Source organism: Clinocottus analis, unplaced genomic scaffold, assembly GCF_023055335.1.
Source record: "Clinocottus analis isolate CAN_PGR_092001 unplaced genomic scaffold, fCliAna1.0.p SCAF_8, whole genome shotgun sequence".
In the NCBI taxonomy this organism is placed as follows: Eukaryota; Metazoa; Chordata; class Actinopteri; order Perciformes; family Cottidae; genus Clinocottus; species Clinocottus analis.
This window is the reverse complement of record NW_027176240.1, coordinates 7,254,154-7,271,912: the sequence shown is the minus strand read 5'-3', so window position 1 is coordinate 7,271,912 and position 17,759 is coordinate 7,254,154. Positions and strand designations below refer to the sequence as shown.

Below are 17,759 nucleotides of genomic sequence, written 5' to 3'. Positions count from 1 at the left end.
AGTGTACATTAATGTTGTATATGTTAACTGACGTCCACCCCCGCCCCCTGTTCTCATTTCATGAATTGCTAAAGCACAGGTGTTTTTAGTTTAAAACACTTCTTACTAAACCCTCCGGGTGTTAATTATTGCAGCTATATGATGAGCCTTTAACATTATTTATTACAATAGAAAGTATTGTGATCACATTGTGACTTCAGCTAAATTAAACAGTCTTGATTATAATTGTTTTAAGTTTTTTTCTTCTGTGTCAAAGTATAATTGTGTCAATAGTTGAGTTTACAAATGTAACAACACAAAAACAGTACATAAAATAAAAGCAATCAAGCCCAACTTTCACTGAAATAGAAAATTTATTGAATGATAATGTTATTATTGAAGGTCTAAATTACAATAGAAACAATGATATTTTTCCTTAAATTGAATACTAATGTTTTTCCTGTCAGGTGAAATAAAATGGTGCCGCTGCTTTGCAATATATGTGGCAAACCAATTATGAATATAAACACTGTAAAAGCACTGTTTGTAGAATCCATTATTTCTTGAATGGGATATGAATGGTAGACTCCATAATTGTATCAGTCCAAGGAGGAAAAGTAAATAAAAGTACAAAAAATGATTGTAATTAATTATACACATGGTGTATTTTATACAATTAAGCTGGTTGCTTATGGGAGACATACAGTTGCTGCATAATAACAATTTCCTCGACACATAAAGTGATACAATTAATATACAGGGGTTATGTGGGGACACTTATAAGAATGTTGTATTGTTTTGTAATGCGTCTTTACGTGGACTGCATTGGTAAACATACAGCAGAGTCCATCAGTACTCAATCTTGTTATACAGGTTGTATAAAGGTAACGCTGACAGGCTGCTCCCCGGGTAATAAAGGGGCGTCGGAAAGGCGATGGACCGGGGAACCGGAACACGCAGTAAGGAGTTATCTCTGAAAACCAGCGGCATCCCTACTAATGTCTGTGCGGAGGCGTGGGCCATGTTGGCCGCCTCCAGTTCAGCCGATAGCTGCCGTTTCCATTTGTTCCTCCGGTTCTGAAACCACGTCTTGACCTGAGTCTCAGTCAGCTGCAGGCTGGAGGCTAAGCAGGCCCGCTCCGAGCTGCTCAGGTACCGCTTCATGTCGAAGGTGGACTCCAGCTGGTACACCTGGCTCCGGGAGAAAACCGTGCGCGTCTTCTTCTTGGCCGAGTTGTTGCCCTGCTTGTCCGCTCCGTCTGAGTGTCTCTCCTCCGACAGAGGGGACATCTGGTGGCACGGTCTCTCCTGCTCCTCCTTGTAATCCTGCAGCAGAGGTTGAGGCAGGTGCGGCCGCCGCGCGAGCGCGACATTCCCAGAGAGAAGTCCTTTACCGGGACCTACGCGCGCGAGAAGGAGATGGTGAATATCAAATAGCCGCCAAATATATCTGTGTTGTAAGTTGTTTTTTTTTAACAGGCGACTGACACCCCCCCCCCCCATACTCAGTTTGAGAGTTCGTAAAGTGTGAACTCTGACTTTTTAAATCGACTGCTGAAGCCGGTGACTTTTTAAATAAACAATCCAGCATGAGTACGCTCGGTGTACATGTCAGCTATTAATAAAAAAACAAACCCTGCTCTATTTAACGCTCAATTGACGACGTGTAGTGCAGCCATTTTAGAAACATGTTTCATCAATTAGCAGGCTCAATTAAATTCGGAATGAACAACAACAAAAAAAAAGACTGAGGGCTAATTATTCGACCTTCCACTCTTCCGCTGCTGCAACGATAGTCTGCAACGAACAAGTGGACGTGTATGAGCTGCACGAGGGTGGCAGTCACAGACACGGGCTAATGAAATGTGAGCTGAAGTGCAAACAAAAACAGAAAACGGGAGGCCTGTTCATTTAAAAAAAAAAAAAAAAATCAATTAAAAAAAGAGGCACAAATTAGGCCTACAATCATACCATTTAATATAGTAAACCAATAATACAATACCTCTAAATATATCCAATAACACACATTTCATTATCGCCTAACACTACCTATTTTTACTACCTCTTTTCAGTACCATTAGTAATAATAATAATGAGGGTAATAATGAAACAGGTGCTCACCTATGCAGAAGTTGTGGGCTCGGTGCTGGCTGCACGGCTCGCTGTGACCCGTGTCGGAGCAGAAGCAGTCCGCCGAGTCCTCCCCGCCGCTGCACTCCTCCTCGGAGGACACCGACAGCGAGCGCCTCCGCGGCGGCGGCGGCGGCGGCCCCTTCACCACCTCCTTGTTCACGGCGCGCGGAGGATCGGACGGCGTGCCGAGAATAGACTGGATGGTGAAGCTGGAAATCGGGCCCGACGAGCACTTGCTCCCGCTGTCTTCTGCGCTACTCATTCTCGCTTCATAACAGTATGAAGTATCGCCTGAAGTATCGTCCGTTATTGGTTTCCGCACGATTGGTGCGTGGAAATTACGAAAGCGGCGTTTTGTCTTCTTCTTCTTCTTCTGTTTGTTTTTGTGTGTGTGTGTGTGTGTGTGTGTGTTGTCCCCCCTTCTTGCTGGTTTAATTGTGGAGTTTTAACATTGGAGGTGTTTTTTCTAGAGCTCGGGGAACATGAGTGTATTCCTGGTCCTCCTCCTCACGCTCTGGATCAGAGGCAGCAAGGTTGCGTGGCTTCATTTGCATGTAGGTAAGCTCCTCCTGGGCCAATCGCTGCCTCCAACAGAAGCCCGGACATTTCAAACTCCTGTCAAGGTTTTGAGACGGGATGAGGAGAGCAGGAGAGTCGGAGGGGACCAGCAGAGCTCATCTCTACATCCAGCTGCACTGTTTAGTGAAACACATGCTGGATGTGTTGTCTCGAGCTTTTTTTTTTTTTTTTTGAGTGTTAAAACGTGGATACTATTTTTTTAAGATATGTGTACATACACTTTGCACTGAATTGTCATATCTTAAGAAAATTAATTGACATTTGTGAAAATTTGTACATTTTGTGCGATATCTGGGTCTGTTTTGAATATGCCTCATTTACATTCATGGGATTTTCTTTGTATTTGTATCCGGTACTGGAATTTATAAAAACCAGGAAACGTCCCAGTCAACTGAGGATGACCTCATGCTTTTGTTTTTGTTTTGTTTTTGCAGCTAAATTGTCCGGGGTTATGGTAACACGAACGCAGACTTAACTAATACAAAGGCCCAACTCATTTTTCCTGAAAATAATAAACTCATTCCGCGTCCATTATCAGCGATTAAGAATTAATTTGATCATTACTGAGCTAATCTGCCTCGTGATGACCGCGCGTGGAGTAGAGGCCGGCTAATTGATTGACTAATTGATTGGAGGTGGTGGGGGCTGAGTGCGCGCGCGCGCGTGTGTGTGTGTGTGTGTGTGTGTGTGGGCGTTGGGGGTAGAGAGGTGTAGGGGGGGGGGGCGCTTCCCACCACCCATGCTCTATTTCTCTCTCTCTCTCTCTCTCTCTCTCTCTCTCTCTCTCTCTCTCTCTCTCTCTCTCTCTCTCTCTCTCTCTCTGGTTGTGTCTGGCTGCGGGACAGCTGCGGGGCTTGAGCTGGCGGTTCGGGGCACATTATCCTTCTTTTACTGCTTTGTAAGGGAGCCCCAGACACATTACAAATGGTCAGCTTTAATCATCATGTCAGCGCCCTTCCCGGTAGCCACACAACCGGCATTATGGTGTTAAAGGCTGGCTGGAACATGGAGAAGACGACTACTATGGCCCGCTGATGATGGCCATGGCGATGATAATGTTCACAGCAGATCCTGCCGGCATCATCATCATCGTCATCACCACCACTAAAGAGCCAGACAGAAGCATCTGGATCCACGCGTAAATATCGTCAATGGCAGCGGGGCCAGCAGCTGCTAAACGATCTTAACAAAACGCTTTCGCAGGGGAGGCTTTACTGAAGGGGGGCAAATATATGAGGGCAGTCAGGGCGGATGCTGGATTTATGGCGGTTACACATAAGGCGTGAAATCTGCAATGACAGTTAAATGGGTTTATTTTATATGCCGCTCTTTTCAAACAAAGACCTTTGTCAGCTGGAGCCGCCTTCAGCACTTTCAGACGACTTTTGCAAAGTGAGATTAGTTCATCATATAGATAGTGGACATCACGGGCTGCTGTTGTGTTACAGGCCGAGCAGGGTGTTATATGGAAATGTTCACCTCTTATACTCGTGTTCCTGCGTTTCTCCGAGGCCTCCAACAGAAAGGAGCGGGCCCCGTCACAGTGATAGGTGGTTGTATGGCCGCCCGGCTGCAATAACGGAACAAGATCTTTAGCAGGAAAGAAAGGTACGAGAGAGACAGATGAAGTTATGAGGCGCTTTGATCTGGGAATCAAGCTTCGATAAATATTAAACAAAGACCCGCTACACGTGTGTATTATGATGTATGACGTGTCCGACTCAAGAATAAGGAAATTACCAGAGAAAATGATATCAATAAATTTTCTAAGTACAAACGTTGATTACGTTTCGATTTTCATTCAAGAAAGCGAGGCCTGCTCTTTTTTCAGGAGGCGTTTGCGCATGCGAGAGAGAGAGAGAGAGAGAGAGAGAGAGAGAGAGAGATGTAAACGCAAGCAGAGCGCCTGAGCCCTGGAGGTGTACAATTTATGTAATCTGAGTGTGGAAATGAACTGGGTAATTTATTGGAAAACACAAAGTCAGGAAGATTGGATCAGTACAGCCTATCCACGGGCTCCTATCCATCAAGTTCCAATTAACAACCTAACCATTGAGTTTTAATGGCTTTCCAATCTACTGCCCTGATAGACTCATCAATTCCTCGGGGAGAAATTAAGAAAATCGACCGCCCCTCGGCGTTTCAGTGTCATTCTTCACAGCAACTATATGTCAAATTAAAAACACAATTAAAATTTAAACTGTTCCAATCAGACGGTGCCCCGCAACCTATGTTTCACTTAATAGAACTTTGATGAAAATCTGATGCTCGCATTCAATCAGCAAAGCAAAACGGGATGGGTTTAAAACAAGAGTTCCTCTCCAGGAAGTGTCAAAAGAGTTGTTCAAACACACGAGCTTTGACGCGTCCGATCACTTCCGCTTGGGTTGCGGAAATGCAGCAGTTTGTGTCTGGAGCAGATGGACCAAGTCGAGAGGTGAACTTTTCTCTTCGCTCGTTCACTTTTTGGCCCAATTTACCGGAGCGAGTCATCAAGCAGGATGTCTGTGGCTCCACTGGCTTGATGTTAAGAAAACGTTATTCTTGATGATTAAGTTCATCCAATAGAAATCTCTTAATGCTTCAATTTAAATACAACAGATTCGCTTTCTTTGTTTCTTTCTTTCTTTCTTAGGGAACCCTGTCCTAACTCTTCATGGACCACTGCCAGCCACAGTCCGGTGCTTCTGCCACGACAGAGCCAATGTCGGCTCTCTAAATAAATGCATGCTTTAATCTGTGCAGCCATTAAATCCAACGACAACTAACTTTTATAGTCCAACACTCACACACACACACACACACACACACACACACACACTCACACACACACACACACACACACACACACACACACACACACACACACACACACGTGAGCAGATGCGAGTGGCCACAGAAGAGCCGACCGTGACGCAACGTCGTTGGGCTACTTGTGTGTTTCCAAACTGATACAAGGGCTTAATAAAAAAAATGACCCATTCAAGCTCTCCGTTTAAATGCAATCCACTGACCGCAGTCTCCGGTCACGTCCGTTTGCTTCCACCCCCCCCCCCTCCCCACTCCCGCTGCTGCGCATGTGCTTTATCTGATCTGCTCCCTTCACTCCTTTACATGCAGATGTCGCACAAATGGAAATTATCGAGCGGTAATTTTTTCAATTTATGCGCGCAAATCAAGGTCATAAGCATGAAGCCGAAGCGGCGCGTGAACGTTGCTCTTACTTGACGCGATATGATGCAGACGTTTCCGGATCGATATGTGCCAGAGGAATAATGCCAGAGCAATCTATTAATTTGCGGTAATGGTGCCGTGTTGAGTGCGCGCGGTAGGTATATACATCAATACTTTGGGTGATCTGACGATATTTGAATGAACCCTTTGTCTCTTGATGAGGTCATCATCATATCAGTTTATAGCTGACTGATTCATTTCCAATAACTGTATTAGCCCACAGATGAAAACAGGAAATGACCTTTGTGTGAAAGGTTGTTCTGAGAAATTCACGTGCCTCATAATCTGTTAAACTTGAAATCCTGTTTTCTTCAAGGTAGTATTTCTCATGTTTGGGAAATCCAAGTGCTGTAATAAGATGTATTTATGCAGGCAGATTAAAACTGTAAGTAAATGGTCAATACCTGCGCACGAGAGAAGGAAACTGTTGTTGGCTGTCCACCTGGACTCTGGCACCGGCATGAGTGGAGCTGGACTCAGATTCAAAAGTATTAAGACGTGTAACACACTTTATTTCAATAAAACATTCCAACCTGGGGATTATTTGTTATTTCTATTGATTATTTTATCATTGTCATTTATTGTGCAACTCAAGGGAGAAGTGGTCAATCTCTTCCTCCTCCTCTTGGATTGGCGTCCTATAGCACAAGGAATCGAGTTTTGTAAAAGAAAATAGAAAGAAAAAAATGATTTTAAGAAAATACATGCAACAATTATGATATATAATGATGTATTAAATTGTGTCGAATCTGGATTCTGTCAAAAGGAGAAATGTCATTCTGAAAAAAAAAACATTTTAAGGTTAAAAAGCAAGAGCAATTGTCCAGTGCACTTGTATGTATTTCCATTGATTGTTTCAGATCACGAATTATCAAGTTGACCCAACCCTCCACACTCTGATGTGTTGCTTCCTTGTTCAAGAAAAATGTAATAAGTTAAGTATGAAAACATGCACTATTCTTATTATGAGTATAGCTGTGTATACATTTAACTGTATTGTGTATTTAACTTACAAAGGCACGCATGTCTTCTTTGAGATAGTTGCATCAAGTGTCCAGTGACACCTGTGGTCGCATGTGTTACAAAGTAGCGTTGAATTATTGATCTGTCTCTTTATTTATTCATTTGTTTTAGAAAACTTTGTTTAAATTTAGGCTAAAGATCAATCGCTGGCTTTAACCGTGGAGATACTCTTATTGTTGTTTAGATATAAAACAAATAAAAGTAAGCAGCATGCATGTATATATGTATGTGTGTGTGTATATATATATATATATATATATATATATATATATATATATATATATATATATATATATATATATATATATATAGGTTTTTTATATGTATGTATGAGAAGTATTCTCATAAAGTTGTTAAATATAAATGTCGTTAAAAAGTGAATAAATGTGCTTAAATAAAATATAAATGAATATTTAAAAAAATATTAACTACACAAATTAACAGTTTCAAATCCAAAATGAGCTAAACATTTGAGCCTTAGATCCCGACAACCTTCCATTTCATACTTTACATACAACACACACACACACACACACACACACACACACACACACACACACACACACACACACACACACACACACACACACGCACACACAAATCCATGAGAGGGGGAACAAATAAATGTTAAAAGACAGATCAGAGTGATGTCCTCATACATTACCCATCATGTTGGCAAGATGGTGGCAATTGTACATTTGACCAAGACACGTTTTTAAAGTGCATAACCAAACCGATTACAGAATGCTGTGTGTGCGTGCGTGTGTGTGTGTGTGTGTGTGTGTGTGTGTGTGTGTGTGTGTGCGTGTGTGTGTGTGCGTGCGAGCGCGTCCACGTAGAGGATCGAATTATCTTTTATCAGAACATAAATTAATTCCATCTTTTAAAATATGTTTCTGCATCTCTTGGACCCAACACATATTATTCGTCGATCATATTCCTCTTACATTACTGACATTCTCCAGACCTACAAAAGTGATACAAACTTTACCTAAAATGTAAGGAATATTCTCCATTTATTTCACAACATGGTTCAGCAATACAATATCAAAACGTTGTTTTTACTGTACAGAGGAGAAGTGGCAGTTCTTCTCCCAGCGCCTCATTAAATATATACATTTACATATTTTTTACACCAGTGTAGTCTTTTTTTTTTTTTTTTTTTTGCCGCTCCTGTTCAAAAACACAGTAGATAAAGAGACATTGGGAGCTCACACTTGTGCTTGTGTCCATTCAGAGGGAACAAGAGTGAGACTCACTAAAACTCAACATAACATGGATATTTTACAGCTGACAGTGTTTTGATTGTCCCCCGTCAAGCGCTTTGAAAAGCAAAGTTACAACAAAGCCCCATCAATATTCCACCGATGACCTAACATGTTTTCCCGTGTCCTGGGCGCATTCATTCACAGCACACCCTCAGAGTATTGCACATCATCGTGTAATGAGTTCTGGAAATGTAAATGAAATCAAATAATTCTGTCAGATGATGAGCAGGCCCGCGCCTTTAGGCCGCCACTTCTTGTAAACGAGTGGGGGGAAAAAAATGCTGAGTCGTGTGTAAAAACTGTCGGGAAACAAATAAAAGACAACACATAAAGCAGTGTAGGCAGGTGGACTCCTGAGGTGATAATTACATAGGCCTGTGATAATAATATTAATAATAATTATAATAATATAAAACATGGTATTTTAGTTGTAAACGGCACCCTTTTGAAAAATGACACAATATATTTGCCAAAATAGGTCCATTCTTTCTTTTCTTTTTTTTCCTCTTCATTCAGTCAGTTGTACAAAAATATGAAGTCTTGTTTGTTTTTTTTTCTAACTTTTCGGGTGATTTTGAAAATGTACACCAACTTGTGCCGCCAGACTGCAGCCCAGTTCAAACCGGTCTGAGCAGCGGCATGGAGGTGACGATGGGATGGGAGTAGTAGACGCCCGGGTGCGGGAAGGTGAGCAGCGGCTGGCTCACGGGCACGTTGGCACCGGCGATCCCGCTCTCCGGGATCGAGTTCTCGTGGTAGAGGATGGGCACGCGCACTATCCTCTGAGCCGCGGCGTGACTCAGGTTGGCCGCCTCCAGCTCCGCGGCCAGCTGCCTCTTCCACTTGTTCCTCCTGTTCTGGAACCAGATCTTCACCTGCGTCTCCGTCAGGTGGAGCGACGCGGCGAGGCCGGCGCGCTCCGAGCTGCTCAGGTACCGCTTCATGTCGAAGGTGGACTCCAGCTGGAACACCTGGCTCCGGGAGAACACCGTGCGCGTCTTCTTCTTGCGGCACGGCTTCTTGTCGTCGTCCCTCTTCTTCCATTCCCCCAGGTCGTCCTTTTTGGCGTCCTCCGCGTCGCTCTCCTCCAGGATGATCTCGTCGCCGCTTTTGCTGTTGTTGTGCTCGTCGTCCTCGTCGTCGTCTTTGACGTCGGGCTCGGATTTGAGAACCAGGTCCGGCGAGTCTCTGTCCGTGCCCGAGGTCGGTGAGGAGTCTCTGGCTCCTAGTTTGTCGACCGCTGGAATGGGGACACAGGGAGACGTGGTCATAAACACTGGGGCTCGGTGCTGTGTGTTTGGGTTTTATTACAGCCTGCTGTTACCGCGCAGCCTGCGGGCTTTGGGGGGAAACTAAACTATAAATAGAGCGAGAGAAAAAGTTGGCTTGTGACTTAACCGTAAAACATTTTTATAGCTACACATGACTGACAACACTTTCTTCAAATATATTCAAATTATCAAAAATATTCTAAATATCCATGCCTACATTTTTCTTCAATTTAATTGTAATATATTCAGGTCTCCGAGTTGAACGCGTTCAAAAAAATCCCCGTGTATTTCTTTGCATGAATGGGATTCATGTCAGCTTGTTTTAAACCCCGCGTAAATAAATCACAGGTAAAAAGCGCTGTCAGCGAGCGAGCCTCTGGGGTAAGATGTGCACAGTGAGCGCCAATAGACAAATCAAAAGCACGCTGCGCATCGTCACCCTCATCCGATGATTTGACGATGTCTGCTTCATTTTATGCACAGCGTGTCACTTTATTGATCTATTATCCCGCGTCGTGGCATAACAAAATAGGCCTCCACAGAGGACAAGGCGTCAAATCGTTATCCACCCTGTGGTGTGTTAAAGACGATACCCTCTTATGTCCCATCACCCAAAAAATAAATCCCCTTTTATCGAGTACTTTATGACTAAATATGATGTGTCACAAAACGCACAGGGGACCTGAAAAATACAATGTTGTGATTATTATTTAGAAGAAGAAGAAGAAAAAAAGTTTCACCAGTCTATTCTGATGATAAAGTAGACTAAAGACTCCAACATCTGACTAGAATTCAAAGGCTAAACATCTGACAATGACTGGCGTATAAGTGAGTCTGTCTGCGCATCTAAATATGATAAATGGTCTTGTTTTCGGTCAGTGGGTCTTACCTTCGGTTCTGTGGAGGTGGGATGAGCTCAGCGCGTACGGGTACCACCACGCCGAGGTGCGCTCCAAGTAGTGAGCCGGTAGACTGAACCTCTGTGCGGGCAGGTCAAAGCGTGGAAAGCTGAAGTCCCCGACCTGGGAGAGGGAAAATCCTCCCTCTAAAGCCAGCTTTGTTGCAGCCAGAACGGGCTTGGGTTTGGACGGTTTGCTATCACAGTTCAGCAGGTTCTTAATAAAGAAAGGAGAGTCCTTGGCCGAAGCGCACGTCTCTTGCGTTGTCTCCGGCATCGCTGTGGTTGTGGTCTGAACGCAGAGGGACCACGGAAGCAGGAATTAGAGAAGAGGGGGGAAAAAACAACAACGCTGACTTACAGACAGTCGATACACTGGCTGCGAGGAGTTCCTGTTTTACTCTTCTCGGTGAGATTTCGATTTCACACCCGGAGAGCGCGTCAACACACGCGTCCTTCTAGACTGATGGAGTCAAAATAAAATAAAAGGTTTGAGCGGTGAAAACAATACAAAAAAAGTAAAAACGTGTATAAACATGGAGATGTCTCATTCCGGGCTCTTTCGTCAAAACGGAAACTGTCCACAGTGTCAGTCAGTCTGGCGTCTGTTGCTAATGATGAAATAAAAGTGTCATCCAAGTTAAATGCGGAAAGTATAGGCGATTGGGCATGTACAATGGCAAATGGGATTACGGGAGCGACGGTGGAGGAGAGAGAGCGAGAGAGAGAGAGAGAGAGAGAGAGAGAGAGAGAGAGAGAGAGAGAGAGAGAGAGAGAGAGAGAGAGAGAGAGAGAGAGAGAGAGAGAGTCCTCCCCTCTGTGTGCGCTCTGGCTGCAGGCTGTGAGCGCGCGCCTGATATTGGTGTCATACAGTCCAATTAGGCAGCAAATGAACACAGGGCTGTTAGTGCCAAAAGGGAAGGTTTGGGATAAGCGCCTCAACACGCCACTAACAGACAGATCGGCTGCACGAGTTTATACTTATATTATAAGTGTTTTTTTAGTTTTTAGTTTATATTTATTGATACAGTTCATAACCACTTTCACTCAGGCTGCAGGTGTCTGGTGATTTTTTTAAAAACTCGACTATGTATTTATATATTTGAGTGAATTAGATTGTTTAACTAATATGCTCAGCAAAACTTAAGTAACTGTGATGAATGCATAATAATAATAATTTAGGCCACATGCCTATATGTTTAAAGCTTACATTGAATGGCTAAATATGTTTTAGTCAGTTCAAACAAGGTTACATTGAATAAAAAAGCAAATTGTGAGAGGAACAAGTTGAAGCAACAGCTTTTAAATAGTTATCCTCCCTCTGCATACAAACTCATAAACAAAAAAACAGTATACTTAATAGTCTCCCAATCATGTTTTTTATTCAATAAAACGTTATTTTATTTGGGCAGAGTTTTCATCCCAACTTGCCAAAACGATATTAAAGATATATTATAGTCACAATGTCAGAAGTCAAATAATTGCTTTTCCCCTGCTTCTCAGACACGACATGAAAAAGGCCTGAGATCAGGCTGCAGCTACTCGTGTCACCAATGGGCCGATTAGATTCATATTTCTAATTCATTGATTTTCAGAAAGGGCCACTTCCACAATGTCTGCGGGTCGCACAGTCATTTATTCCTCCCTAATCGATTTGGTTAATTCATCCCTCAGATTGCACTCTTTGTAAGTGTGCTATGTATATTCACTCATTGATATTAATTGACTTGTTAAAAAGCAGTCCGTTGGTCGGAAGCCGCTGTTGCAAAAGGACGGGGAGACAGCGCCCTCTGTGGGTCTACAGGAGGAAATGCAAGAGTGTGGAGAGTGTGTGTGTGTGTTTGTGTGTGTGTGTGTGTGTGTGTGTGTGTGTGTGTGTGTGTGTGTGTGTGTGTGTGTGTGTGTGTGTGTGTGTGTATGTGTGTGTGTGTGTGTGTGTGTGTGTGTGTTGTGTGCTTCTATTTATCATGTTGTGGGGACAAAAATAATCATCACACTCACATCATGGGGACACAATACAGGTCCCCACAAGGCAGACCACAACATGTGAGGGTAAAGACTCAGGTTGGGGTTTGGGTTGCAGGTAGGCATTTAATAAGACTACAGGGAATTAATTTCAGTTAATGCATTCTCCTCCAAAGTGACACAAGAAAAGTTTGTGTGAGACCTGACAGATAGTGGCATGACTGCCATCCTCTAAGTACAGCGTTTGTCCTTTTGAACAGTTTGATCACATGTGTGTACGAAGGGAGATGTACTCATTTCAGTTATGAATCATCATCACCACCATCATCATCTGTTCCCCGAAGACATTCATTATGTGACATGCAGCCATAATAGAGGGTGTCAGAGAAAAGGTAAAGGTTGCAATGGGTGCCACGGTGCTTTTTTTCCTCCCCATCATCTGTAGAGTTCTTACAAGCACTGGCATGTCCGGGTAATTAACACGTGTTATTCAGTTAGTGAGCTGCTCAAGTGGAGATATCCTGTTACTGTGATGTAATTACCGCCTTTCCTCATCATCACAGGTATTTGATGGCACTCTCAGACTGAGCTGTAAAATGGGTGTTTCTATTAGTACAAAATCCAAAGAATTCACATTATTCCAACATGCTTCAGGCAGTATTTGGTAATGGACCACTATTTAGAAACATGGTCTGTATCATTTTATTGTATTTTATTGCAGCAGTGCTGAATCAGTATGTTGGTATCCCTGAAGACAAAGTTGATCACAACACAGGTAATAAACTACTAATTCTAGACAGCAATATTTAACAAATATTTATTCACAAGAGCTTGACGTCCTGAACTTAATTTAAAAAGTCAAGTTGAGTTCAAATCATGATTCTTATATATCTGACACTTTTCCCACAAGTGGCCACTGTCTGACCCCAGATGATTTACATTATTATTGTGTTCAAGGTTTTTAATTAAAGTCACACACATTCATATGTCATGGTATATAGCTGCGATATAAAATGAGACATTCTTGTAAAAAGTGATAGTAACATGATGTATCCGTACGTCATAATTTACAAGGTATTACAATGATTGACGTCCTCTGCATAATAGCAGCACCAAGGTTTGCAACTACCTAACATCACATCTTCAACCGTGTACCAGTCTTTGACTAAATATGTGTTGTTGTCAAAATTCATTCCATTATTATTGAAAAATGATTTTATTGAAGTTTAATTATTTCAAAAGGAATGGCAGTGGGCTCAGGTGGAGAATGTCCAAAAATGAAACACACAGAGAAGCTGGTAAAGGTCTGTGTGACCAAAATGGTGCATGAATTTAATAAATATATAATGTAGGAGCATTTCAGTGTGCAGATATCACTATACTCTTCACTGTATTATTATTTTAACCCTTGGATAAAAGTGACTCTCGTAGGCTTTTATCACATTGGCCTGATTCCCAGGTTGTGCTTTTGAATAGTCCAATAGAGATTGTTAAAGGGCCCAGTATCCACACATTTACCACTGTGCTTTACCACTATAATACCAGTCCATTATTGGGGATAAAAAAGAGCACAACATATGCAAACCCTGCATATGAACCGTATACAAACTAGGATGCTGTACAGTTGATGTTATGCATTCATTAGAATCATGCAGTGGACATCGCCCCGAGGCCACATAGGCCTTCTGAATGCTCCATAAGTCTATTTTTGTTGCTCCTCGGGTAGGTTACTATGACTTTTATATTATTTATTTCAAAGCGCCCAGATATTGATTATTTCACAAGGAAAAATGACAAATGGCAGGAGGGAATGACACGGTCAGCAGGTTCTATTAGAGAAATGATAGTGTTGCTCGTGGTTTGTTAAAAGGTCCAGTTTAGATACTTTATAGGTTTACATCCATCATCGTCTAATGACCTATTTGATGAAAAACACGCGCTCTGGTGACAATGGCCCTGTGCAGCCAACTTCGCTTTGTAATTGCTCCCATATTAAATATAGATTTTTGTTTTGATATCTTGTGAGAATTCCTTTCTGTGGGTCAAAATTGTGATAAAAGACATGGATGCAACGGCAAAAGCGCAGAGGTAGAAAACTGGAAGGAAAATAGGTGGTGTAGAGGCGATGGCGGTGGAGCTGCGAGTTTTGAGCAGTCAGTTTTATTCAGATCTGTTATTTAAGTTCATGAAGCAACTCCATTACACATTAAATGAAGTATTATTAAAAAATGTAATAAAAGTCTGAAAACTAAAAGTACTCAGAATATTATTATTTATAATGCATCAATGTGAAAGTTGCATTTTGGTGTTGTCGTTGAGTGGATCTATTTTAACAACATCATAAATAGTTCAGTAGTTGTATCTACAGAAATACCTCCTGTTTAATAAACGGGTGATTTTTTAAATGCAAAACCTTCAAAGTAATAGTAGCTATGTGACGTATGTAGTGCTGGGGAAGTATTCAGACATTTTACTCACAGCACACTGTACAAATACTCCATTACCAGTAAAAGTGTTTTAAATTCATACTTGAAAGTATGTTGGTATTATTATTTTTTTGGGAGGGGGTGGAGACAGACATTTATCACCACAGGCCCCTGTGTACTTCTTGCACTTTTAACTGGACACTCCTGTTGGCACGAGCCATTAAACCATTGAAGGCCACACCGAGATTGCTTTAGATTTAAGTATTGCATTTAACTTGTAAAGGAATTGGTGGCCCTCCACTGACCCAGCAAGCTTTAATTGGGATTGTGCGAGTATTGATCGTAAGTGGCCAGGCGAATCTTGAATTACAGCCTGGTTAGCTTTTACTCGGCCCCTTGCACCAGCCAGTCGACTGAGCTCAATGTCATTCAGGTTGGAACACTTCAGCGGCCACTTGACTGGAGGGAATCTTGTTACTTCCTGCGTAAACAGGAAACAACATGGATTCAAGGAGGGGACTGACAGTTCTTCTCGCAAATTTACTTTAGTCACAAGGCTGTAATTTCCCCTAAGTGTATGGTCACTTCAGGAAACAATGTTAGCATCTACCTTAAGAGCATGGGCACAAATAAGATGTATTCTCCTTTTTATCTCTCCTGCTCTCATTTTATCCACATTTTATGACTCTTTCTCTTCCTTTATTGTTTCTCAGCGGAGATGATGACCTCTGTAGGGTTTGGATGGAAACAGTCATGGGAGCGATGTAGCCCTTTTTCTCTATTATGAGCAGCTTCATCCGAGCCCTCCAGGCACCCGGCCTCAATATCCACCGGACTGTTCCTCCAAAAAAAACGCTGGTGATCGTCAGCTTTTACCCAGCCTGCCTGTATGTGTCATTACAACTCGGTAATCTGGAGAGGGCAACAGAAAAGTTCTCATCAGTGTCAGCCTGAGATATAGATATGGGCCGGGTAACAAATGGCCAAATGCACAGGCAGCAGAGCAGACCATCAATAAAGCAATTTCTTGTGTCATAACAGCCGCGCTTTTCCTAAAGCTAACCTTTCAAAACTTTTCCCTCTGCAAATCGCTGCAGCCCCACCATTAGAGTCCTGCCTTGTGAATTTAATGGATTCCGTACAAATAATATTCCACCATAATGGAAAAGGTTGAAGTCACTGAAGACAGATGAAGTCATAAACACGTATAATTGAGAATCAAAGACCGATAAATTTTAAACTGCTATCCATTTTCTCTTTTTAGATGATGATCTATGTCAGCACGGCTGCAGGAAAATGGAAGAGATTATGGGGGAAAATTATAACAATAAATTTTCTAAACATACACCTTGATTATGCTTCGATTTTTTGGAGGAGTAGAGGGCGAGGGAGGGGGTTTAGAAAGAAGGCTGGGATTGCTGAAAGCTTGCTGGCTAAATGGCCCCATAAAAAAGGTTCTCTGCTCTTTTGCCTGCAGAGCGTAGGCATGCCTGGAGGTGTGATTTTCCCCCTCCTCTAAATGGGGGAAATGAATTGTGTAATTTATTGCAAACGTGCACACAGTGAGATTAGATCAGCATATCCCATCAAAGGAACAACAATCAATCAGCCTCTAGTTAACAGCTTGAAACACATAAACCAGGGCACCTAATGGCTTTCCAATTTAACAGATTGATAGACTTATCCGGTCCTAAGGGATGAATTAAGAAAACCGGGTACTTTCACACAGGCACTGGCACTTTTGACAGGACCTTTTTTTACCCCCTCTAGCTTTCTTACCGTCTTTACTCCTGAATATAGAGACATAATGTTAACCTGAAAATATAGAGAAAGTCAGTTTTCCCTCTTTTCTTCATCTTTTTTTTTTCTTCTTTCTGTTTGAGAAAGCACTCCACGGCTGATTTGTTATTCAGATGAGGCGGGAGTGGAAGCGTGTCAGATGTGGAGAATGGGCTCATTTTAATGACCTGATTATCGCGGGTCATTTGGAACTGTGAAATTCAAGGGAGCTATTCAAAGCCACTTTACAATATCTAAATGTGACCCGGGCGACCCATTCAACCAAGAATGTAGTTTTAAAAAAGGAACTTGTTTGTTTCATATCTTATTAATCACATAATTGACTCGTGTAAACTCATCAGTGCAAAAAAAATATCAAAGTAATAGTTTCAGGAAATACACTTATTCTCATAATTGCCACGAGTTGGATTAGAAGATTGATACCACTCTCGTGATGAATATGTAGCGGGGCCAGCAGCCATGCAGTTAGCTTAGCTTAGCATAGAGACTGCCAACAGGGGCGTATAGCTGGCCTCGCTCTATCCAGGTACCGCCTAAAAACAAATGACAGAATACACAATCAGTGACAAATCGTTGAAATGAACAAAACTAATACGAATCAGCAAAGTCATTTTAAATGTCTACCTCAACAGTGAGCAGCGATACCAGCGTCAAAGAAACACATCCAAGGAAGGTTAACCGGCTATACTGTCCTCTTAAGAGCCAGGGCCTTGACCCAGAGAACGAGAGAAACGCACACTCTGTGTCACCGTATTATCTTGTCCACATCCACAGAGACAGCTGATCTCTCTGTGTCTCTGCATAATTGAGGAGCCGTTGGCATCAAGGATGTGACCCTGAGAGGGATGAGAAAGTGTTACCCTAGACCCCCGCGAGCAGACCAGAGGAACCGACTCGCGAGGGAACCACAGACGTGGTGCAGCCACAGGCCGGAGACGGCAGTCAGTCTCCCCCACCGCTTCTGAAGCCAGCGGCCCGTGACACGGACATGTGACCGATGCGTGCGCTGCCCTGTTATGTGACAGAACGCCACAATGAAGAGGAAGCTGATCTTCTGGTCAGTATTGAGTATGTAAAGGGCAGAGGTCAATCCATCTCATCTCGTACACTTTGGGAAATGGATTGAGATTCAGCTCGTGTGTTGGGAATGAGACATAATTGATTACTGATAATCAATCCATTG

The 17,759-nt window shown here is 42.5% G+C and overlaps 2 protein-coding genes across 2 annotated transcripts; both read right to left on the bottom strand.

The window, feature by feature from the left end:
* Positions 1–455: 455 nt before the first annotated feature.
* hmx2 (H6 family homeobox 2) lies at positions 456–2,374 on the bottom strand. Its single transcript, XM_068568447.1, has 2 exons — positions 2,101–2,374; positions 456–1,379 (listed from the first exon to the last, which is right to left on the bottom strand). The coding sequence occupies exons 1-2, from the start codon at positions 2,372–2,374 to the stop codon at positions 829–831; spliced, it is 825 nt and encodes a 274-aa protein (XP_068424548.1). The 3' UTR covers positions 456–828.
* Positions 2,375–8,790: 6,416 nt separating this feature from the next.
* On the bottom strand, positions 8,791–10,812 carry hmx3a (H6 family homeobox 3a). Its single transcript, XM_068568346.1, has 2 exons — positions 10,377–10,812; positions 8,791–9,456 (listed from the first exon to the last, which is right to left on the bottom strand). Exons 1-2 carry the CDS (start codon positions 10,660–10,662, stop codon positions 8,834–8,836), a joined length of 909 nt encoding a protein of 302 aa, XP_068424447.1. The 5' UTR covers positions 10,663–10,812; the 3' UTR covers positions 8,791–8,833.
* Between the last annotated feature and the right edge of the window lie 6,947 nt (positions 10,813–17,759).